At 38.5% G+C, this 24,935-nt stretch overlaps 1 protein-coding gene across 1 annotated transcript in view; it reads right to left on the reverse strand.

The window, feature by feature from the left end:
• The window catches only part of PTPRR (protein tyrosine phosphatase receptor type R), a 135,960-nt gene extending 111,241 nt beyond the window's left edge, over positions 1-24,719 (reverse strand). Inside the window, exons 1-2 of the mRNA XM_057378186.1 lie at positions 24,110-24,719; positions 10,451-10,755 (exon numbers count right to left, since the gene is read on the reverse strand). Of these exons, the coding sequence (XP_057234169.1) occupies positions 10,451-10,755; positions 24,110-24,719 (915 nt within the window). The remainder of the gene's footprint in view (positions 1-10,450; positions 10,756-24,109) is intronic.
• Between the last annotated feature and the right edge of the window lie 216 nt (positions 24,720-24,935).

Here is a 24,935-nt window from a genome sequence, read left to right on the forward strand (position 1 = left end):
AAAAAAAAAAAAAAACAAAAAAACCCACAAACATGGCTAAAGTAGCACAGTTCTGCAAGGGTTTTTTATGCATCAAGCCCTTAGCCTTCCAAAATTAATTAATGCTTTAATGTAAGTTGTCTGTTATCTGACTAGCAAATCCAGTTTTTCTAATATACAGCTACCCTGGCTTTCAATTAAGACTCAAAGAGCCAAGAACTGATGAAAAGGACATCATAAATGATTTATGGATGTCCTACTTTTGTGTTTGGTACATTTGTTATTCTACTTAATGCATCCATATGGTTTTATAATTCATTCATTACCAAAACCCTCATATTACAGTTATTTCATTAAAGTTTATACCCATTTTCAGGCAGATTCTTATGAAACACATTTAAAAATTAGTGCTACAATCAAATTTTTTATTTATTCTATGGATTTCAAATAATCTATTTGTCTATTCAATTACTGTTCTATTACTTATTTCTAGAGGAGTCAGTTGCTGTTCTTTTGGTTTGGGTTTTTTTAATCAGTATCTTGATCAGCATTCCAGAGGTTTCTTGCTATTTCATTATTTGTGTGGTCTTTCACACATGCAGTTTGTTTCCCTCTTTGCCTAACTCCAGTCAGTGGTCACTTGTTCCAACCACAAATGTATACAGCATGCCAAAGATGTGTTCTTACAGCAATTAGTCACCTTCCCTTCTCCACCGCAGCCCTTCTTTAACAGGGATTCTAGCAGGGTCAAACTAAAAACCCTTTAAAGTGTATGTAAGAGTAAGCAATGGAYAAAGGAGAGAGGTCTTTAACTAATGTATCTTCAGTTTAAACTAAAAAGAGTGGAAGAAAGGGAGTATTTTAAATTTCCAAGTTAATTTCTATTGCCTGTATATACTTTTATTTTGGCTAATTAGACAGAGCCATGGCATCCTGAAACACAGTTTCTGAGAAAGCCTGTTTTGGGGACAAAATCTGCTTCATGCTTATTTTTCAGCTTAAAAGAGGAATATCATTTCTACACTGTTTCAGCTTTACTTTGCCTAAAGAATAAAAAGGCTCTAAGACTGCAGTATTTAAGGTCATTCTTCTACTAACCCAAAACATTTGTGTTTTAAAAACTTGTCAGCTTAGAAGACTGTACCACTATAAGACTACACGATACAGTATCTGAAAACAAAGTTATAACATGAAATTACCTTTTACATGACATTAAAATATCTTATGTATTTGTAAAGATTAGCTTCCAGAGCTGTGTTCTTAATTAACATACCATGTGTTCCATGAAGAAAGCATATCAGCAACAATTTGGCTAAACAAAGCAGAAGGCTGTAAGTGTTGCCAGAACACCACAGGACCATAAAAGAAGTGATCCTTAATTCCCTGAGTGTGTTTTCAAAAAGAAAACAAAATTAGTGGTACAATTAGTACCAGCAAAAGGATAACCTCTTATTCTGAAAGCACCAACAGAAAAAATTGGCAAAAAAAAWGAAATTCAACTTAATGAGTGGCATTGTACAAAATTAGTTTATCACATTGTAAATGAAAAAATTTTTATTTATATTGTCATTGATTTCTCTGCTACAGTTTATTACACAATGACTATCCCCGAGAAGAACATGTGATCTCAGCCAAATTTGTACAGAGCACAAATTTCACTATTATTCTCCAACAGCTAATAAAGGTTGAAATGTAAATCTGTTACAATTCATKTTTAAATAAACATTGACATAACATATGCAGTCAACCACCTTTCTACATTATTAAACACTATTATTTTAGCAGTCTTGATAGATACCCCTGATGCTTTTCATGATGCTTCTACCCTATACTCAATTTAAAAAACTGTGTCCACTAAAACTATTTTCCACCAGTTTATTGTGGTGCACAATAAGAATTAGCTCCATTACAAATTGTCAGTTATGGCTGACCTTAAAAGGAAGGACAGTGAAACACCACTTAAACGCCTTCAGCAACAAGAACARACATAAAAAGAATTTGTACCTCTCTGCTTACTTCCCTGGGCTATTCCCTTTCTCTGAACCAGATTGATACTGAGGTGACTGAAAAAGCATCATGCACCTGAGAGCTGTGCTATCACATTTGAACCTCAGTATTGTCTGAGCCTGTGCATTTAATTTTAGAATCCAATATTTAGTTTTTGCAAAACAGATGACAAAGTACAGTAATGCTAGACCAATGAAGCATTCTTAAAAGTATGTTCAGATGATCATCTTCTGTTCCCAAATATTTTTTGGCTGATTCAAATATTGTGTGGTTGATTCAAAAATTTAAAACTGTATTTTAAAATACCATATATTAATGTCATGATGAAAGAAAACAGTGGGTTTTTATTTTTCAGAAGCAGCTTTTRTAAGGTTTAATATTTAAGGGGCTACACACAGGAACACACTATGAACCATCTATTAAGGAACTTTATAGAAGCTGTCACTTTTCCTAACAACAATGTCAGAAGTGAAGAACCTAAAGGCTGAACTGCCAGATCCAACAAAACATTGACTGATAAGGAAACACATGCTGTCTTGCTATCTTTTATCTGAGCACCCTTTATCTGTTTTCTAAATGTTACTGTAGAGGACTTGGATTTTCACAAAGTGTTCTGTCAGGGTGCTAAAAGAATTTTTAAGAGTAAGTGCTTCTTCATTCTTTATTCCTGAACATTATCAAYACAATGCATAGATTTAATGTGGGAAGTAGTCACTGATTTTCTATCAGCAGGTCTCATGATCCCAATAGGGCCGTGTAGCTTTATTTATGATTTTGAATATAAAGCATCTGTGATTCTAGTGATAGCACCTGTAACTCTGCATGCCAGGAAACTTTCCCTTTCCTTCGTCAAATTTAGGCAGTAATGGATCCCCACTCACTTGTAAAAGGAAAAGAGAACATTGGTACAGGTAGAGCAACCTATGCAGTACAAGTCTGTCTGTACCGTTCTGGATAAGGGAATAGCTGGGATTAGCTGGTTACAGCAATATGAAGAAAATTAAACAAGAAGCATCTTCCCTTCACTAAAAATCACAGAAAAGGAACGCTATGACCAAAGAGGATCTGGGCAATTTGTGAAAGKTATGGCCAACTTTTGTGCAAGCGTAACATCCCACTGAATGTTACAAAAGTTGCTCGCAGTAAAACAATCAATCAAAGCATTGGGTTGTGGAATATCCCACTAACACTCTTAACTTGCAAATCAGATGACAAAAAAGTGCCTTAAGGAGGTTTTAGTGCATGTTACAACCTAATGCAATCATTCCTATTTTCCACAAAGACTGACAGTGAACACAATACCATGATAATGGTTCAACATGCAATTATCCCTGCTGAAGTGCACAGAAGGAAGCAGAAAGCAAATGAGGCCAACTAATGCAGACTCTCTAGATTTCTTTGTGCAAACAAAATCCAGAATGACAGAGCTGCAGGCTACTAGGTCTATTTGCAGGGCTTGCTGCAGATATGTTATGTCGAGTATAATAATTTAAAGAGTAATGGTGAGCATCAGTCTCTTAYTAGAAGGTGGACTTGAGTCTAGAAGCTAAATGCAGTGTAAACCTGATATTCAGGGTCAAAATGTAAAGTGTAAAGAGACATGACAGTGATTATAACAATCACACTAAGGGTGTTCACTGACATTGCCCACTCTTGAAAGGTGTGAGTAACATATAGAGCTTGTTAACAATTCAGCACTGTAATTACAACAAGATTTCAAAATTTCACTAACAGCATGGCACTCAACCTCTGCTATTCCAAGCATCAGACAAATACATGACCTGGAAATGGAGATGGATACTTCACTAGATCCAGGGATCTTACTCCTCAGAAAGCTCTTCTGAGAAGTCACAGCAGAGACATGATTTTCTATTTATGCCTCCTTGGCCTGGCCTAGTGCCAATCTCTCTCTTAGGCGGTCGATAACAGATGTTCAGTGACAAAACATGACATCTGATTTTTTGTTATATTTCATAGATAGTTAGCTTGGCTCTTTGCCCCAGCACGGCTTGACCTGTCATTTATGGACTATTCCTTCTTCTCACTCATATTTTTTGCCTTATTCTCAACCCCTTTATTTTAGCTTAATATAATTCCAAAAGTATTTTCACCATTTCTTCACAAGGTCTGCAGAGGGAGTGAGCTTAGGATACTTTTACCAGCCAGGAGGAATAGGATGCAAAGAGCCCTCTRAGTTGCAGCACCAAACTGTGTATTATCTTTCACAGACCAGAGGGTAAATGGCTTTTTGGAGTCAGAACTTGACAGAATCCAGGCTGAGACCCCAGCATCAGGCACAGTATTCAAAAAGCAGATCCTCAGTCACTTCTATTATTGTAATGTAATTACATCTAGAAATAGAGGGAACTACATAAATATACATCTACATCCATTCCTAGCAAAAAAATAGAGCATTACTGCATAGGGTATAATAAGATGATAAACCTACCATTTTCAATAACCTTCAAATTAACTGTAATATAACATACCATGCAGCACATGATGCAAGGCAGACAGCGTGTGAGCATCAAATCACTTGCTTCAGAAACTGTGTTTCTTTTGTAAAAATATCCCCAGTCTTATCCATTCCTCTTCCCTTTTCTAGGTCCCAAAGAAAATGACTTTTAGTCTGTGGTCTCCTAAAAGTAGTCCTAAACTTTTGTCTAATGGATCATGCTCAGCCATCAGCATTTCTCACAGACTTCTATGCATATTTATCAGACTGACACAGTAACATTTCAAGATACCTTTACCAGTTGTTCAGCATGGCCTTACTGGGCCACTTAACTGGGTGGATGCTGAGCCAGCAGAGGCTGACACAGTACTTGAGAGGTAGAAGAGTTCGTAACAAAGAGAACTGAAGAAAGGAAGAGACTTCATCTTTTATCAAGGCGTGGTATTCAGCATCAGGAAAAAAATAAGGGATTCTGGAAAAACAGTGGACAGTCAGTCAAGTGGACAGCTGGGGAAAGCTGGAAGAAGTTATAAGTGAAAAAGCATCATCTCATCTTGGAATTCTCAGAAGGTCATTTACCTTCTGGCAACACAGAAAGATCACATCCAGCTTGGTGCTGTGACTCAGAGGGCTCTATCCTACTCCTCTCATTCAGTAAAACTCTGTCACTTAGCCTTGAAAAAGAAGGCATCTCATATTACCAAATTGCCAGTGAGAAGAAACATGCATTTTTCATTTAAATAAAAGTAAAAAAAAAAAATCCAACAACTTTGTTCTATTTACATGAAAGGAAATCTGTATTAAATGTCTCCACAAAAGAGGTAGCTATAGGGAAAACACTTTTTGGAATGAAAATTATTGTACACATTGGATGCCCCCACCTTTTTATCAGAATCTCTTCACAGAGCTACTCTTATGGCCCCCCAACAAAACTAGTCAGTGGGGAGAATTGCAATGTTCAGAAGAATGGATATATTGTAATCTGGTTCCCATTGTTTCACTAGTCTTTTCAAGGAAGAAGCAAGTGGATGTCCTTTGTGTTCCTAAAAGAACTCAGAGATTACATTCCACATGGATGCTATGTGGAATGGCTTCACAAAGTGTACAAAGAATTAGAAAAACAGATATTTCCAGCAGAAAAGAAGGGTGGGAATGATGAAATGAAATTTAGGAACAAATAATACAGATAAATTCTGGGGTTTAACTGATAATTAAACTTGAGGCATCAGGATACGGAAAATTAAAGGATAAATAAACTTATACATCTAAGRCCATGTCAGCAAGTGAGCAAAAGATGCATCTTTGCTGAGTATGTAGTATGAGGAAAGTTATATAAGAGAATAWAGCAGTACCTGTGGGGTGAATCTGACATAAGTGTGAAAGCAGTTCTGCCATGGTTTCACAGCCACATGGTTTTCTGCTACCCAAATACACCCAGAAGCCTCCCACTTGAACTGTGCCTAGATTTGGAAAGGATTTCCACATTATTTCAACATAAAATGTGTTGTTTAAGCTGGGATCAGCTCAAGATTAAGATGTCACTAAATGTACATGTCTGCACTTTTGTTTGACTGTATATAAATAGGTAGACAGTGGGCAGTTGATCCTAAGCACTGATTATCATCAATATAAATCTTGTCACTACAGCCATTTGGAATTAGGGAATTCTGTCTGAAACAGACACCAAGGCTGCATTATACTAGTAGATTAAATGCATCTGGTACTGTTCTCTGGCTGTGAGAAAACTGATGTGGAAATGGTCCATACCAGTACTAATCTCCAAATCAGGATGATCACATCTAGTCTGCCTATTGGATATGATCTCTGGCCTATATTAACTCCACAGTAATCCAGAAAGTGTTTAGAAACATGCTAGATATCTTAATAGACAACTACAGGGCAGCTTTTCACTGCCTAAACTGAAGCTTGAATACCTAGCTCCCACATGAGTATCTGCTTACAGATATATGTGTTTCTGTGCTTACTCTTCCACTGAATCCTCTCTCAAAGTACTTGCACCTGGAGTTCTTCCATGTGCTCTTCAGCGYGCTTGAAAGTAAATAGTTCAAATATTGGAGACAAAATAGATGTGATGGTATGGGAAAGCTCTGAGGCATTCAGCCTTACACAGTCCAACACAAAATGCCACAGAAAAGGCAAAGGGAAGTTCATTGTATCTGTCTATGAATCTTGTGTCATATTGATATTAGCTGAAAGAAACTAATTAAATCAATTCAGTTCAGTAACACTCATGTAAATCAAACAAAAATGAAGAGATGAGCTGAATTTTAGGCTATAGTACAGCGCTGTGTCCTTTCCAAGCAGCAGAAAGAGAGACAGACTTTAATGTTTATATAAGAAAGTGTATAGTAAGAGTGAGGTGTGAAAGGGAAAATATTGATATATTGAGCAAGTTTATTGCCTTTACATTTCTGAAATATTTCACAGGATGCAAGTGAAAAAAGCATCTGAGTAGCTTGGTCCAGTCTTGGTACAATACACTTGAGTGCCTGGGAGAGGCTTTGGACAGACAAAACTATATCAAGTTACAAGGGACAATGCTTTAGCATATACATGAGGTGAGACTTCAGACTTAGTCTGAGCTGTAACCTTTACTACAAGTCCTTCTGCTTTTCTCTTAAGTTCAGCCCTAACAATATATGTTTGTATGTGTTTCATCTTTTTAATAAGTATGTTAGATGGTACTTTTGTAAGAGATTACCACATTCTATTCCCACTTTCCATGCACTGTCTTGACCCTGGTGGTTCTCAGTATTGGAAAAACTTGGAATAAACACAAATAAACATTTTGAGAACTTGCTCACTGCACTACTAATTCTCTAATACCTTCAATGAGTATATGGTTTCTGAGATCCAAAATAAAAGCTTACAAATAGAAAACTCTCAAGTATTTTAAAACAAAAATTATGTAACTCTGTATGTTATCCAAGCAATTTTCAGATGAGTTGGTCTCACATCATGTAGAGAGACAGCTAAACAGAACATATGGGTAAGCACTAAGGCATTTATAGAACAGTCAAAATGCTTCTAAGAGCTCTGAATTGTCATCACTTCCTTCAATAACCAAGGTGAATGGAATGCACACGCACATGCACGCACATACACATGAAAACAAACAACAGGAGCTTAATATCAGGTAATGTGATTGCCTTTAATTATACAAAACTCCCTCCCAGAAAATAAATACATTTTCTTCCTCATTTAGGCAAATAAGCACTACAATATCCCCAGTTTCAGTAAAATAACTTCCTAACATGTATTCTTTATTGTTAGAGTCATATAACATCACTTTTTGACACAATACTTACATAATTCTTGGCTTCATAGCACTCTGCTGTGCATTGGCAACATTTTCCTTGTCAAATGGTTTAGTCCTTAGCACAAAATGTAATAGTTCTGCATTAGGCATCCATTCACCCTACCTTTCCACCTTGATCATGAAGAAAATGGACCTTGAGTAACTGAAATTACATTGAATTGAGTTTCCTCTCCTCTGCAGAGCCAACAGAGCATAGATTTATTAAAAAAAAAAAAAAAAGTTGCTGCTTTCATACTAAATCACATTGTGCACCAGTCACATAACTGGATTACAGGAAGCACTAACACTAGCAACTGCCCTTTCAAGTTGAGAAACTAACAACATTGCTAAAAGCTGGAACAAAAAAGGTCAGCCAGGGCAAAACAACAAATGTTGACACTTGCCCTATATATTAAAAACCAGAAACCAGCAACAGGCAGTAAGTGCTAATTCAAAACAAAGATGAAGTGATACACATGCAATTCAAAATAAACCAGATTCCCTTGGTAATTGCATTAACACAACCATCTACATCAGGTGACATTCAAGATGGAGAAACAGAATGATGAAACACAGAAACCTGGAAGGAGCAGGGTTGTGCTTGCATGACAGCAACCACCCTGTTGTGGGACAGCTGCCCTTTTAAAGAAGACACATTCCAAATTTCTGATCGTAGGATTAGTCTGAAGCCCAGCACTTTGGCTTCAAACATACACGACCCCAAAGATTTTTTCTCCAAGGATGACATTAAAACCAAACCAAACCCACTGTCCTTCAGCACATCCAGCGAAGATCCTAAGCATAAACAGCTTTCATGTCATGATTAGCTCATGCTGTTATACCTCCCCTTAAAGCACATATGGTTCTCAGCCAGAACAGAAGGCTTCAGAGAAGCAGCTCCATCGTAGAAATGCAGAAGCAAAGCTTCAGACCGAAGTCACTTAATGAGAACTTAATATAGATTTAATGGACCTTTGTTTTTATGTGACTTTATGTGCCAATGGAAAATCTGCCTCATTTAGCTTTCAATGCAGGCACAGAGCCAGTCAGCTAAAATCAGGGTAGCCAGAGAATATTTTTGCAGGAATCTTCCATTACAGGTTGAGGACTATGGATCTCCACAAGTGTGCAGAACTGTAGTAAAATAACACGTCATGGGTAACAGTGTCATTTAATTAAAAAAAAAAAAAAAAAAAAAAAAAAAAGAAGAGCCATGCATACTTTGAGTTCCTTGCACTAATAAAGGGTTTCACATTGACAGGAAGTGAAATAATGCTTGCAGAGGAAAGAAGAGAGAAGATACCTTCACTATGGAGTTGGCCCTGCTGCCTTAGGCTAGCTTTGAGGCACAGATATCCAACTTGCTTGCCATCGCCTACCCTTGATCAATACCATTCTGTACTATGTATGCAGTTGGCATGTCCCCAGTAAGGCAAGACTGTTAGTACCTTATTTTCTCTGATATGGACATTCCACACTGCTGAATTTAGTCCACTAACAATGCTAGCCATCTAAAATTAGATGAAGAGGTCTTTTTCATATGGGATGCAACAAGCCCAGAGAACAGCTTTTTGAGCCTACTTCCCTGATAGAGCTTTTTAACGATCAAAACTTTAATACTGGACAAATAAAATCACTATTTTCTTTTTTTTTTTTTTACCCTGATTATTCTTTTCATTGTCATGTCTCTATTGCATTTGGTGCATTCATGCAGAACTCTAAGTTCAGTACAGGTAACTCATACCATACTCTAATGTTCTATGCTCTTTTTTCGTTGTTTGTTAAAGCTATTCTCTTTCAATCTCTCATCATCCTCTGAAAAAAGCAATTTACAGGTTTCACTTTAATCTTTATTAGTTCACTCTAATGACTGCATGAGCCATTGTAAGTCGCTCATCTTCCCTCTGTGAATCAAGGAGAGCTGCCTATGCACAGGGGTGAGGAAAGCAGTGTCTGTGCAGAACACATACAGAMTGTGCTGTGTACCCCACCAAGCACAGCTCTCCTGACAGCAGGCTGCTCCACTGGCACAAAGGGTGAGGATGCAGCAGGACTGCACCAGTATATGGTTAAACTGATATGGCCTTCACTGCAGGAGGGAGGGAGCTCTGCCATCACCTTCTTGAGAATGGGAAAGGTCACACACAGAGTTAACTGACCCAATCCGTATGCCCCAGAAGAAGCACATATGGCTTACACCAACAAAAACATAGTACCATTTTTTGTCAAACACAATTTTTTGCCAAACAGCTATGTAAGCATAATGGTAGATTTACCAGAGAAATGGAAGTGAACGAAACCTTTATGTCACCCTTTTAAAATCTCACTGCCTCTGCAGAATAGATCCCTGAAGTACATTTTCTTATGACCAATGCAGGATAAGTTTAAAGCCCTCCACTATCAACTGTGCAAACATCAGTCAAGACAAGAGGATCAACAGCATGTGAGGCAAAGGTAAGGTCTTTACCTACAAAGAGGCCATATTCTGCACTGTCCATCAGATCGCTTGTTGATCACAGCGCAATTCTATCCATGCAAATTCCACCAAAGTGATGAAATTCAAGACAAGTGGTCATTATTCAGATACAGGTGATCAGTCAGGATTCCCAAAATTACACTTCATCTATATTTATCTATAGGCATATTTATTCCCCAGAAAACCCCTCCAGAAGCCAGAAAAAGTCACTTACCACAATAATCACATTAGTTGTAGGAATGGGAAGATTCTCCACTTCCAAATCTTGACCAGTCATTGCTAAAAGATTGAGGGATGGGTCATAAACAGACCTAGGGAAGGCTGATTTAACAATTATTGCAGGGTGCAGCTTGCTTATTTTGGTGTGGGAAGAAGAATGGAAATTTTGCTTGGAATCCTTATAGCTGTCTGTATCCAGACTTTTCTCCACACTCTCCACATGGTGATAAATAAACACAGGTTTTCCACTCTTTCGCTGATGAATTGCCAAAAAGTGGTCACTGTCTCCAGAAAAGCAGCCTGTAGAAAGAGAAGAGCAAGTTTAGAATGTCTCTCTTGGCTATTCTGTACATGCCACTGGAAATTCAATGAGATCTTTGGGTTCTGAGAAATTTGGAAAAGTATTTTTGGAATACAAAGATTCCCTTAAAATGCATTTTCTATAGTAATAGATTAACAGCACTACAGAGTCTACTAAGTATGTGAACTGTACCATAATTTAAGCACATTTTCACAGGACTTTTAAAAATGCTCTTCATATATCCAGCCATGGCTACATGTCAAAAATGATGTGGAAAAGAAGAGCACATGCTGAGSCAAGTTCAACTTCTGTATTGATACCAAGTTCAATCGGAAAACATATGCAGTTTGTACTTTCTGATGTATTTTATCAGCAGTAATATAAAAAATGAGAATAGGAGTGATCATCTTTTATAAACAGGCAATTAAGGAGAAAAGGTCAGGAACCAGATCAAAAAAATCAGACTTAAACCTGTGAGAAAATTCAGATGAGTCCATAATCCTAATTCTGCATTCCTTGTTCAGCCGCTTGTATCAGGAGACCTTATAGGCCCTTGTGCCAACTCTTGTTATGACCCAACCTTCATTCAACCATYGCCTGGCCAGCCAGTGGAGCATCTGGCTCTCTGCAGAGGAGATAGCGGTGTGTGGGTTTGGCCATACCTTGCATACCTTGGTGCTGGGCACAAAGAACTCTCTTAGATTAGGGTATTGCACACAGGGAACTTGAGCATGTCTGTTGAGGATAGGCTGAGAGAGTTGGGCCGGGTCAGCCTCGAGAAGAGATGACTGAGTGGGGACCTCATCAATCTTTACAAGAATCTGAAGGGAGGGTGTCAGAGGATGGAGCCAGGCTCTTCTTGGTGGTGCCCAGCAATAGGACAAGAGGCAATGGGCAGAAATTGATGCACAGGAAGCTCCACCTGAATACAAGGAAGAACTTTACTGTGCAGGTGACCAAGAACTGGAACAGATTGTCCAGACAGGTTGTGGAATCTCCCGCACTGGAAATATTCAAGAACGGATCAGATGAAATCTGCAAAGTGCTTTCAGATGACCCTACTTGAGCAGGGAGGTTGGACCATATGATCCCGCTGGTCCTTTCCAAATGTACCCATTCTGTGATTCTGTGATTACATGGGTTTAACTAATTATATATTAGTAAAAAATAAGTTCTCCTTTGAAAGACAAAATACTTCCTGATGATGCCTTTTTAAGAGGAACCAAGACTAAATTTTTATTTGGTTTTAGGTTTTGGTTGGATTTTTTTCATGGATGAAATATAGTGAATCTTTAGTGACTTTATGCTGAACAGAACAGCTACAAAAAGCCCAGTTCAGCTCCCAGTCTAGAAAGCAGTCTATCTGACCAGAAAAATAGGCAAGGATCAGTTCCCTCACAGATAAAAAGTAACTGAAGCTGCATTAGTCACTTATGAGAAAACACTCTAAGAAACCCAGGAGGGTGGAAAAGGGACTTTGTGTTCTGAAAAAAGTGAACCCAAAGAGCTCACTCTGATCAGCCTGGAATTTCCTCTTCAGATGCTGCTGGAGTTAATGGTAATGATAAATTTGGAAGCTGATTTTTTGTTGAAAAAATATAAAATCAATATTACTTTAATTCTCATAATGAGCTGTGAAGAGCAACTTAGCACCAACAACATGTTTCAATTCAGGGTGAACAAGAAATCATTTTGTTCTATTCAAACTGAATTTTTCCTCAGATTTTTTTTRCTTCTGTAAGCAAATCAAAATAATCAGTCATTTGCACAGCACTACCCAGTGCCCTTAGGAGGTTTCAGTGTAGGTAATTACATTCTGTTGACCTAATTTCCTCATGAAATTTTAGTTAGGGAAATCAAGGACAATACCTTATCTGTGCTATAGTATTGCTTTGCATCATTGAGAAATGCATTCTCTGGAATAAGTGGGTCCCTGTCAGTAGGCAGTGAGGCAATTTATAACATACATAGACAGAAAATCAATAGTAAAAAGACAGAATACAGATCCTCTATTACAAAGTAAAATGTTAAATCTAAGACTACTCTTTCAAATAATTTTAAAAAAAAAATCTCTTAGATGACCACTGAGGTCACATGTTTAAAGCTCTTGTCAGATTTTGATTAGGAAGATGTCTGAAAGCAGGCGGGAAAAAAAAGAGAAACTGCAGAGTATAGTCTTAAAGACAGCTGAATTTCAAAACTTGTTAGGCTTGCTGGGTTCTCATTAAGCTTTGTGGGTGTTGGCTTCATTGATAAAATCCTGAGGGCTAGTCTTAACTCGCAATTTAGAGAGTTGTGTCAGTGGAAAAATAAAAATAAGGAAGCATCAGCATTTCTCATTGTCCCCTACTTCTCACAGTCCTCTCTTTGCTGGATTTATTTTCATGTCTCCTTCACAGAAAAACAGTATTCTGAAACTGATCATAGATAATACAACAAAATGTAACCACCAACACATTTGCTGTGTCTTCTTTGCTTCCTTCGTTCCTGCTCCTTTGTTTCTGAGAGAATCAAACCAACTGTGATTCTCCTGGAATTCTTTGTATTGCATTTTCTACCCACTCCAATATTCTAAGTTTCCCTCTTGTTGCATAATTTTTACTAAATGAAGAGGAAAAAAACCCACAATAAACTAGCAGCACAAATCCTTCCCTGAATACTTTTAAAAATAAAAAATTATTTAAAGGAACTCCCCCAAAAGCTTACTTGCCCTTAAGTCTCAATACTTTTTAACAGCAGAAACATTATTTGCTTCTAAATCCCAGCAGATTTGCTTCCATTAGAAYGCTAAATATCACACCAGTAACACCAATCCCTGCAGCCATACCAAGGTCTGTTGCAGCAGATTTTCAAGATGGACAACAAAATTTATTGTTTAACCTGTAATAATGAGAAATTAAAAGTCTAATTACACACTAACTTTATACTCACATCAAACTTTTTTCATCAGCTGAGCACTCAGAAGTTCAAACATGTTCGAAGAAAATTACTACACTGAATCTGATTGTCTGAGAAGTCCACATAGTCCCACCTTAAGTAGGTTACAAACATGCAAAGTGCCTCATGTGAAAAACTTCACTAACCTTAGCAGACCGTGTATAAGGCCCTAACCACTACCAGTCTTTGGCTCCCAKACTGCCATGGATGCTTCAGCTGACCTTTACAAATGGGCTGTCTTTGATACTACAGGGGAACCTAAGCTTCCATTCAATTTGATGAGGTGATAATATATCCCTTCTTGACCCTCCAGACTTCAGCTCCAAACACAAGCAATAGGCTTGTGACACTTGGAGGTACTTGGAGAATTAAGTAGTTAAAAATACCAGCAATTCTGCTACATACCATCTTTAAATATCACCACCCTCCAACCCTAAACGTAGAGAAGACTGGGATCCCTGTATCAAATTCTGAATTTCTACCAAAAAGGAAAATGCTTCTCTGTGGCTGCCAGGAAAACTTTCAGAAGCTAAGAAGAACTTATATCGGTGCCTTTTAAGCTTCAGATACCCCAACACACACAAAATTTCAGTAAATGTGGTTTAGGACAAGGCTCAAAAAATAAAATTCCTAGAGGTTTCACTTTCATAAGCTTAGCAAACCTTATCCAAAAGTATGCTCTGATATTCTGCTCACATACCTGTTTGAACTCTCCTTCAGGATTATTATGAGTTATTTATGATTCACTTGAAATACTCACCCAGTGCTGCTATTATCCTTTAACTATAATAATTTTATTCCTTCTCCTAAAATTCTCACCCCTCAAGTGTACTTACAAAGAATTACAGTTTATTCTGCCTCAGCATTGAGAACAGACTAGGTRTTAGATTGTGATTCCATGCTATTTCTTCTATCCAAAATAATGCTGAGTCCACCTATTTCTAAGCTAAATGTATCTGTCTTCATGTCAAGGGAAATTTTATTTGTTCCGAAGTGAACAGTAATCAATGGTTACTTTCAAACCCACATCAAAACTTCTCTGAGCAGCAGGTTTGTGTGTACTTTAGCTCCTGCCCTTTCTTCATGTAGATCATCTCATGTAATAATCATTTCAACATGCTTTAGTAACAGATGCTGCACTGTGACTCAATATTGATCTGATCTGTTGATTCTGCCCTCCAGTTCTTCTGTCTCTACAATGGAGTGATTGGTCACAACTCTTTTTGTTGGATTTCAGCTCTGATGAATATTGTTATTTTTTTCTTCTGCTCTTTATACAAAAGGTAACTATTCCTTCYTTGCAACTCCTTACTGCTGCTGCTTTTCCTCAGATTTTTTTAACAATAAAGTCTGTCTTGATCTTGCTTCCACGTTCATCCACAGTAAGCCCCTTCTTTAATTTAGCTGCTCCTGTACAACAGTATTCTCCTTCCACAAATTCTCAAATCTAGTTGCATTTCCAAATCCTGGAGCTGTGCTTCTAGAACCTCTACCAACTATAACACCACATCTATTAAAATGCAACAAGAAGCTCTAGAGTGATGTCTACTTTCTAAATCTAACATYTTCTCTTCTGATACTAGTTTTAGTATTTCTATCAGTGCCGCCATTAACCACCTTCCTGAAAGAAACACTGGACAAATATCTATGAAATTCCTTCTTCTGCTGAATCCAACTGTTCTGCCTAATTGTTCAAAATACATGTTCACTCCATCTTCTTATCTGTCTGCAGAAGCATACAAGATAAAACTATTTCTGTCATAAATTAAAAGAGAAAAAAAATTCTAACCTACAGGAGATTCATGGAGAATGGGATAGTAGAATTCCATGTGAAATATCTACATCATCCCAGTACAYGGGAAACACAAAATTTCCTCATGAAAACAGATGGGTAAATCACAAGAATGCTAGATAGCACATGCTTCTGAGCCTGTCTTACACTACAAAGTTGCATTACATACACAGACAGGAAAGCCTATAATCTGATGTGCTGGGTGTTGTGGGCACTTCTGACTGCTCCTCAGAGGCAGTTGACCTCTGCTTAATAGAAGAAAACCTAAGATTTCGTTAGAGTGTCTTGACTCTCTGAATAGTTTCAGGCAGTTGACATTTTATCTCAAAGCAACCTGCCAGAAAATTGTTAGATTCCCAATTCCCTTCACTTTTGCTAATACAGARAGATTAAAAAATTTCAAGATAGTCAAGATCCATTAAGTAATCAGTAATACAGTAGCATGGTTCTTCTCTTCTTAAAACATAAAAATATTACATCTTTACAAGTATTTTATCTCAMATCCTTGTTAAGGAAGTGATGGGTACCCCCACTTGACTCCCTACTCACCCCACTCTCAGTCAGACAAGTTTTCCTTGCCATCTCGGCCCCAGCTGAGTCTCAGACCTCTGTTCCTTTAAGTAATTTTATCATGATACAACAACAAAAAAGCCACTCAAGCTTGTTGCCTTCTCCTTAACATCCTCTACAGCCAGAAACCAGACATTTGACTGGATTAGTCCCAGTGGGACATAACATATACCTGATAGGGCCAATATAATGGTGTCTAAAGTCATGATGTGTGTCTGGAAAAACAATTTGAGGTCTATTTCTTAAGTCTTGTTATTTATCTTAAACTGAACAAATTTGATAATAAGTTAAGCTCCTGAACAGTCACATTTTCTATGATATATATGCTGTATATTTTCTACTTGTAAGTGGTGTAGTTACCCCAAATCCACTGACAAAAGCATTGTGCTCTATCTGATTAGTAAGTAAAATCTACAAATGAATATAGACACCTAGTGCATATGTTTTAAAACTCACACATAATAGTCTAGCATTATAATAACACTTGAACACTTTAAGTCTTTTTAAAGTTAAAAATAACCTGGTATATTACACAGCTTGAGATTTTTATGCTAAAAGCTGAAATTGAAGGGGGAAAAAAGCAGAAAATGTAGACTCATTTCATAAGAGAACAACATACTGAAACTTGACTGATTGCTTTCAAAGATATATTTAATTCAAAGGCAATTTGAGTTACAGTACTTATTGCTGTTGCCAAGTAATTTCTCATTTTCAGCAACAAAAATACTTACTAAATTTTGGTAATTAAATTTTGCACCCTGAGTTCCCCATGCTTTTTTCCTTTCTGTTTGGCTCACCGGTCTGAGAGATGCTTTTTGTCCCACACAAACTTCCTTCAAACCTATAAATCAACCCCAGACTTTGGATAGGCTTGGCTTTATCACCTCTTGCATCATGGTTTATTACCTCTTGAACAGCCACCCTAGTCACTGTGAGATACAGGTCAATGTACTCATGCAGATCAATGATCAACCCTCTCCAATAATGCCAAGGTTCCCACAGCTGGGAGATTCACTCCCTATCTCTTTTTAGAACACTGAGATAGAAGTGGATGCCTGCACAGAGCAGAATTTGCAGTTCTCTCTTGTCTTTAAAAGAGCTGAGGAGGTGCTGGCCACAGGAAGGAGGAAAAAAAAAAAGCTTTAATGCCAAAATGCTTATCATGCTGGCCATTTATGAGCATAGTTCCAAGTCTCAGGAGTCACAATGGTAATGATACTAAGGGAAATGCTAAGTGTTAGTAATTCCAGACATAGCACAAACACTGCTCATGTAGGTTCTATAGGTTTAGAAGACTTTTCTCAGTTCTGGGCTGTGAAGGTTGTCTCTTCTGGTGCATGTAACAAGACCTTCCTTTGGCTTTGTGTTTAAAAGACACATTACCAAGGGAAAAGAAAAAAAACCCCTAACAAACCAACAAACATATTAAAAGGAGTCAACATATTTGGTGGAAAACATACAAGTTTTAAATTAAATTGAAACCAAAAATGAAAACAAAAGCTGTCTGGAGGCAATATGCTTTGCATCTGTACCCTCTAGCTAACAATGCCTTTGTGTCAGCAAAGTGGTACATCAATCAAATCTAAATCTCATTTGGATAAAGTTATGCACTTTTAGCCAAACATAAACTGCTGTTGAACTTTAGCATGGGGCACCAAAAATTATTGCAAATAAAACGCAGACAGAACAGTGGYTAAAATATTACTTGAACATTAGCTGGACAACAAAACATACTTTCAAAAGTGCTTTTGTGAGGTAAACCAGTTAAACATGAAAAGGAAAAAATACAAATCTACTAGYTGCTTTGGGAATACACGCTTAAAGTTTCAAACTGGCAAAAGAATTCACCTAGGAAACTACTTTGCAATAAATAACAGAGGGAGGCTGTGACTGTTTCCATCATTCAAAGACTAATGCCAAAACACAAAGCCTTCACACCACAACTTTGTCTTTAGCCAAAACCTGTTAGAGCAATACAAACGAAGCTGTTCTCTATCCAAAGCAGGACTGCTAGACCTAATGATCAGGCATGCTGCTATATAGCTTCTTAGAATCTCCTTCAGGTAGATGAATTCCTCTGTTACTTTCAAAGTCTTATTCATGAACACAGATGAAGCACACCTTACACATGAAAGTGAAGCCAAGAGTTTATTGCTAGCATAATGAAAATCTTAACAAATTAATTCAAGAAACATTGTTACTTTACATCTAACTTTTATAGAAAATCAAGGAATATAGAAAAAGTCAAATTATAGGAATAATACAGTTTAAATTATCTATCCCTTTCCCTGGTGTTGCTCTAACTCCATGTTCTCTGGGTCCTCAGGTCAATTGTTTCACACTTGTGTCAGTGATGGGGCATTGTTATGATGAGTCTTCAGCATCTGGAGTCCTTCATCAAGAGGCATTTGGTGCTCATGATGATGGATTCTTCTTCCTCCTCTCTTCTTCCTTCCTCTTGGGGACAGCTACGTATATCTGTGTTTTCTAACATGCATTTATACCTACTCTTTCTTCAGTTGTTTTGCAGCTCCAGGTTATATTTGAATGTGACTGTAAATGGTGTCACATAGGTATGTTAGATACTATCTCTTTGTTCTCTTTATTAACACCTAAAATCACTTTTGTCAAGCTCCAAGTCTTCATTTTTACCCTTCACTTGTTTTTGATAGCATGGAGTCTTCAGTGACAAGATTCTGTCCCACCTCTTATCATCCCACACCTGCACTCCTCTAATGAAACATCCTGTGCCTCCACTCTTCATGCCTGTGCTGTTCTAAGAAACCTGTGTTACTGCTTGTGTAGGCTACAATTGTATTAGGCCAAGAAAAACTAGATTAAAACAGATATAAATGCTTGGTAAAGTAAAAAAACTGCTGTCAGAGTTAACCCAAGTAAAACAAGCAGGTTGAGGGGAAAGTTTGGACAGAGCAGGCCTGTCAAGTTCCAATCATGAGGCCTTGCAAATTCAGGACAAAACTTACAGCTTTGCTACTAGCAGTGGCAACACCCCATTACAGGACTACAAGGTCACATTCCTTCACAGGAAGGGCTCTGGGCTTTCCTAGCTATGTCAGTAACCTACAGCCAGGCCTTTTCCAGTAGAGGAACAGTACCCATGACCCGTCAAAATTCAGAGCAAATAAACTACACTAGAGCTAAACAAGCACAGGATAGAACAATTGTAAAAATTCAGAGAAATATTTTGATTTGCCCCTAAACACAATGTTCAGAATTTTGACAAAAAATTTCAGACAAAATCAAGTAGAACAAAATGTATGTATATATGTGTGCAGCTATATAAATTATTCTTTTTAATGTGTGTGTTTGCATCTGTGAGAGCAAGCAAGTGCACAAAAACATGCATGTGTGATGAAGATGGTACTGCACCACTGAGGGAGGGTGGGAGTACACACAAGACAGGGAGGAAGGGAGGGAAGGAGATGATTGCAAGGATTTTTATCCCTCTCTAATAAGCAATCTGCTGAAAATAGAAACAACTGCAATTTCATTTTTGCTAAATTTGTTCTTTTCAGTAGGACAAAAATGCCCTGGCCAAAAATATCCACAGCTACAGGGAATCTGGATTAAGCATATGAGTGGAATCTCTTTCAAAAAGACACTTTGCATCTGATTTCATGGGCCTGTTGCCTGATATGTCAATACTGAAACTAGATACCACAGACCATTGATCTCACAAGGTCTACTCATGTGAATTAAGAGATGAGCTAGTGGTCCCAAAGGCACTTAAGTATTCTGCCACACTTATGCCTTGGCACTAATGTACCATAGAGACTCACATCCGATGGTTTTTTTCCAGACGGTATGAAAAAGTGCTGCATCAATTTTCTAATTTTGTGATTATTGTCATTTTTCAAATGAAGGTTGTGGATAAATTCTGCTCTGCATAAGGTGGATGTAAATACATAGTATCTCAAGGAAATATACTGTATCTCCATAGAAATCGCTAGCTGGTATGAAGGAAAGTCAACTCCTGTCTTCAGATTTTGKCTTTTTTTATAGCAGCAATATTGCTCTAACAAATCCCACAGAGGATTTCTGCGCAGATCTTACTAACTTCTCCAAGAAAGTATTCTGAAGCCACGCTGAAAATCCTATAGGACAATGACTGTGCTTTAAGAAGTAAGAGTCCTACCCTTCCATCTAATCCCCCACAGCAAGCCTTCTAACACACCTGGCGGGGGGGGGGGCGGGGATAAACCACCAAACAGAGCCTCAGAGTTATGTCATTAGCCTCCTTCTAGAAAGTTATAGTCCCCCAAGGGCCCCCATGGACTTTGTGTAACTCTCCTACCTTGCTCTCCAGAAAAGTTGGAAGCAGCCTTTACTGTCTAAGATGTTTCAATCTTCTTMTTATACAACAAACGGAATTAGTCAGAGTCCAAGACCACAAATCTCAGTTATTTCCTAATGGATGCAAGGAACATAAATCTCTCATGGAAAATGATGTCTTTTAAAATATGAATAGCATGAATTTCCACAKGTAAAAATATTGCCTCTTTTCCAACTAAATACTTCCTCAAAAATATTAAGTCCGATAGTGAATTATAAAACTATTTTCCCCYCAGCAAAGCTTTAAAGAGATAGACAACTACCCTCTGATTATTCATGAGTCCTGCTAATAAAAGGCAGAAAAGTCTCTTCTAGTAAAAAACACTCACTCATGGCCAGCAATGTGTTTTTAAAGAAAGCAGTTATAAGAACCAGCTTCATTTAGATTATGCTAGTGCAATGAAGCAGAATCCTTATTCATTTTTTAAATCAATAGCTCCTTCACTTTCACTCTAAATGTATTTGGAACCTAGAATTATTCACTCATTAGTATGAGGTTACTGAAATGGATCTGATGGCAAATGCATTTTGTGCAATTTTCACCTCAACCCTACATGTACAGTCTCCAGATTGTCTTACTTTTGTGACAGAGCTTGTGCATTTTATAGAAAATAGGTCTGCCCAACATCTAAGTAGAAACTGCAGTGCACTCAAGTAATTTCCAAGCATGAGAATACCACACAGTGCATGTTCAACCAGGAAAGCTGAACTCAGCAGAACTTAGTAAGGATACCCTGTGGGCTGTGTGAGAACCAGTATAGCATATTTATAACATACATTTCTACCTAGTGAATTCTACCCAAAGGAGTGTTAGTTTGTGGTCAAAGAAACTTCAGTTTTGATATAAGGAATTCTCCTGTTATTACAGCATTGCCCCCAAAAGATAAAATGCCACTATTTCCTATGCTAAATTTTATGTGATTCCACTGAGGGGCTGAAAGAATGGATCCATCAAGAGGTTGAGATAAGGATCTACACACTTCCTCTCTTCAAAGGCTAGTGGGAAAATATTGGTTCATATTGACTTAAGGTTGGCAACACCTATCTTCAGTGATGAAGAGAATAACAAAATTATGTAATAAAGCTCTTAGCAAACCATGGTTTGGATGAGCTGACCAAATATTCAGTTGTTAACTTTTTGCTTCTGCAGGACCAGGATTTGTTCATCCTAAAAGCAAATTCCGCAAAAATTCTTTCTTAAAGAGAGATTTTTAATGCAAGGCAGGTGATATGTTGATATGGTGATTGTTAACTGTGGACATATTTTCTAGTCTAGTTGGTTTTCCTAGCCTATTTTACAGAATCACAGATTTACTTTTTCCCCCCACAAATTTCCAGTAACTGGATATTTAATTCATCATATATTTTAATTTCATTAACAAAATTCGCTTAAAATGAAAATGAAGTGAAAGAGRTAATTGAGTAATGCACATTACTCAAAAGGCTCTCTAATTACAAGTTAGTCTAATGCATCACTTTATGTWTTTGCTACCACATTCCATTCTTTTACAAGGATACAATGCATCGTAGTCACCTTGGGAGACAACAGGTTTTTATTGCAAGAACATGTGTATTAGATCATACATACTAAAAGAGAGTATAATCCGTGCTGCTATGCACTCTCTCACGCAATGCATAATATAAGTTGAAGGTTCATGCTGACCTGTAATAATTTGCTATAAATTTAGGTCTTTCCGCAACAGCAAGCTCTATACACATTGATTACTTCACCTGCTACACTCAGCAGAAGGGCCTAATTCCGTTTTCAGAGATGCACATACAAGTGTCTGATTTTAGGTAGCAATATATGTGTATATTAACAGCACAATCATATTTAATTTTCTGATAACATGACTGTCATGCTATATTGGAATCAGTATCTAAGTCAACTCAGTGAAATGACACTGTTATTGAGAACATGAAAATCCCTGATCACATTTTTGACAAGAACATTTCCTATTTTTGTAGAAAATTTTACTACAACTGTAGGAGAATTGTAGTTCCATAGGAAATGGATTTGCTATATCATATGCATTGCTTTTCCACTACAGAGCAGTGCTTAAACACATTATGCTGTAGCATTACCTGAAGTAAGTGTAGACTTAGGTTTTCTCCAAAATCTATTGCCACCAACTGATATCAAGGCAGACTTTCTTAATATCTACTGACAGTGTCTTCAGCATTCTCTGGAAACATGCCTCATATAAATTCAGCCTCAAAACAAGAAGCCAAGCAGTTTCCAATATATTACACAAAAATTGACATTTGGGATATAATTTGTGACCTAGATAGTAGAATGCATTTTGTGATTTTGCGTGAACCAAAGCTTCAAAATCACCATCAATAATTCATAAATTTAGGCTATACATAAAAGATGTCCATAGTGGTAGCCTGTGTAAGACCAAATTTTCTACTTGCATATGATGAAACAGAGAAATCTTAGCATGTTAAGTTTCCTTTGTTATTTCACTGTTGTGACATCTTCAATGACTTCCAACAAGAGCAAGTTGTACGCAGCTCTGCCTCAGAGGAAACTCAGCTCTTGTGCTCAGTGGGAGCCGTGCCCAGCCGTGCAAAGCTGAATTCAGCTTCTGTACATCCTTTCCGTTGTCCTCTCTGCAATTATTATTTTCCAGGRTTACTCAGGGAAAAAAGTTACATCATATAAACATCTATTTTCCCTTCTTTTTCTTATGATTAGAGACATTTGCATAATGAAGACCAAGACCTCTTTGCAAGTAACTTAATGAAACAAATGGAACTCAGTAAGGAAAGTGAACAGCTTACTGACAGAATATAGACCCAGTTTCCATTAGCAGGAGAGAAAAATGAAGCACAACAAAACTAATGCAAATTCCACTGTTAATAGAGGATATACTGAGATTAGAAGACATGTTATGTCTAATAGAGGCTGTACTCTAATTTTGTACAGATGGTCAATTTAATACACGCTGTAAAAGAACAATTTAAAAGCATCTTAAGGCTTTTATTAAAACAGATCACAAAATGCTCCCTATATTGCTGTCGATAATCTCTTGCACATATGAATATAAGGCATAACAGCATGAGCATCCTAGCCATAGATATACAGGAAAGAGGTTCCATAAATTTTATGAAGTGTAGACTAATATTACAGGGCAATAAAATAGCTGAGACAAACCATTCCCCCTGACACCTGGGGGGGGGGGGGGGGGGGGAGGGTGCAGCAAGCATTTATTTTCATAATAGATCTTATTTGGGAAGTTCATACACTTCTTCTATATCAAGAGACATGAAGTTCAATTGTTACTTTTAATGATTCTGCAGTAAAACAGTACAAATCCATTGCATCTTAAAAATCTCTCCTAAAAGCAACATTCCTGGGACCAAAAGAATCAGTACCTGTGCATTTCATTGTTGTTCTTAAATAAACTTCATGGAATTTACAAGCCATTTACTACTTCAGAAGTGGCTAAGCTTGTCATAAATGACAAAATAAAGAAACTCTTCAACTTTTCTAACTGAGAACTTAATTCAATTACACAGTTACCCCAGATACTATTTTATTCCTAAGATTATATATGCTGAAGTCTGCACAAGATAGAACGGAGGCTCTGAACGATGAGCAGGTTTTCATGGCTTAAAGAAAGGCTGAGACTCATGCCAGAAATATAAGCTCTGACTACTGGAACGAAACTGGCAGTGGAACTTCATGTACGTACTAGGGCGCTCATCGCTTACTGCATTTCTGAATGAGGCACACGTTTCGCCAGCAAAGCAGAGAGAGGATTTATTAGCACYGCTAAAAGATGAAATGCCTGCTGCTGTCGCAGCTGAAATTTCCCTTTCTAAAAACACTGCTGCCACGAGCACATACAAGTAGCAACGCCTCCCCATCAGCAATAAAAAATAAATAAATAAATCAAATAAGAAGAATGAATATGGGTAGTCCCGATTTTGTCTCGATGTCGTAGCCCCCGGCCAGGTCCTCGCGATCCGGGGCCGAAGCGCGGCCGCTCCGCGGAGCGCGCAGCGCGGGGCTCGCAGCGCGGGGCTCGCCCGCCCGGGGCCGCCGCTGTCCGCGGTGCTGACGAGCGCTCCCGCCGCCTCCGGGGCTGGCGGGGTCCGGACCCGAGCAGCCGCCGCCGGACCGGGGAAGCCGCCGCCTCCCGCCTCCCGCCACARCAGGTGCGCCGCCGCCGGGCGCAAGCGGGTCCCCACCGCCGTCCCGCCCGCCCCACCGTCCGGCCGCGGCCGCCCCCGCTCACCTGCGGCGCGGAGGTGCAGCAAGAGGCAGAGCGCCCGGAGGCAGGCGGCCGCCCGCCGCCGCATGGTGCGAGCCGAGGGCAGCGGGCGCGGAGAGCCGAGGGGAGCGGAGGGGAGCCGAGGGCAGCCGGGCAGCACCGCCACAGCGCGTCCCGCTCCCCCCGCCCGCGGCAGTGAGCATGCCTGGGACCGCTCTGCGCATGCGCACCGCCGCGCGGGTGGGCGGGCGGSCGGCCGCTCTCACCTGCCTCCCCTCTGGCGCGGCGTGAGGCGAGCGGCCAG

The sequence above is a fragment of the Malurus melanocephalus genome, unplaced genomic scaffold (genome assembly GCF_030028575.1).
Source record: "Malurus melanocephalus ecotype Western Australia unplaced genomic scaffold, MMel_1.1 scaffold_10, whole genome shotgun sequence".
Lineage (NCBI taxonomy): Eukaryota > Metazoa > Chordata > Aves > Passeriformes > Maluridae > Malurus > Malurus melanocephalus.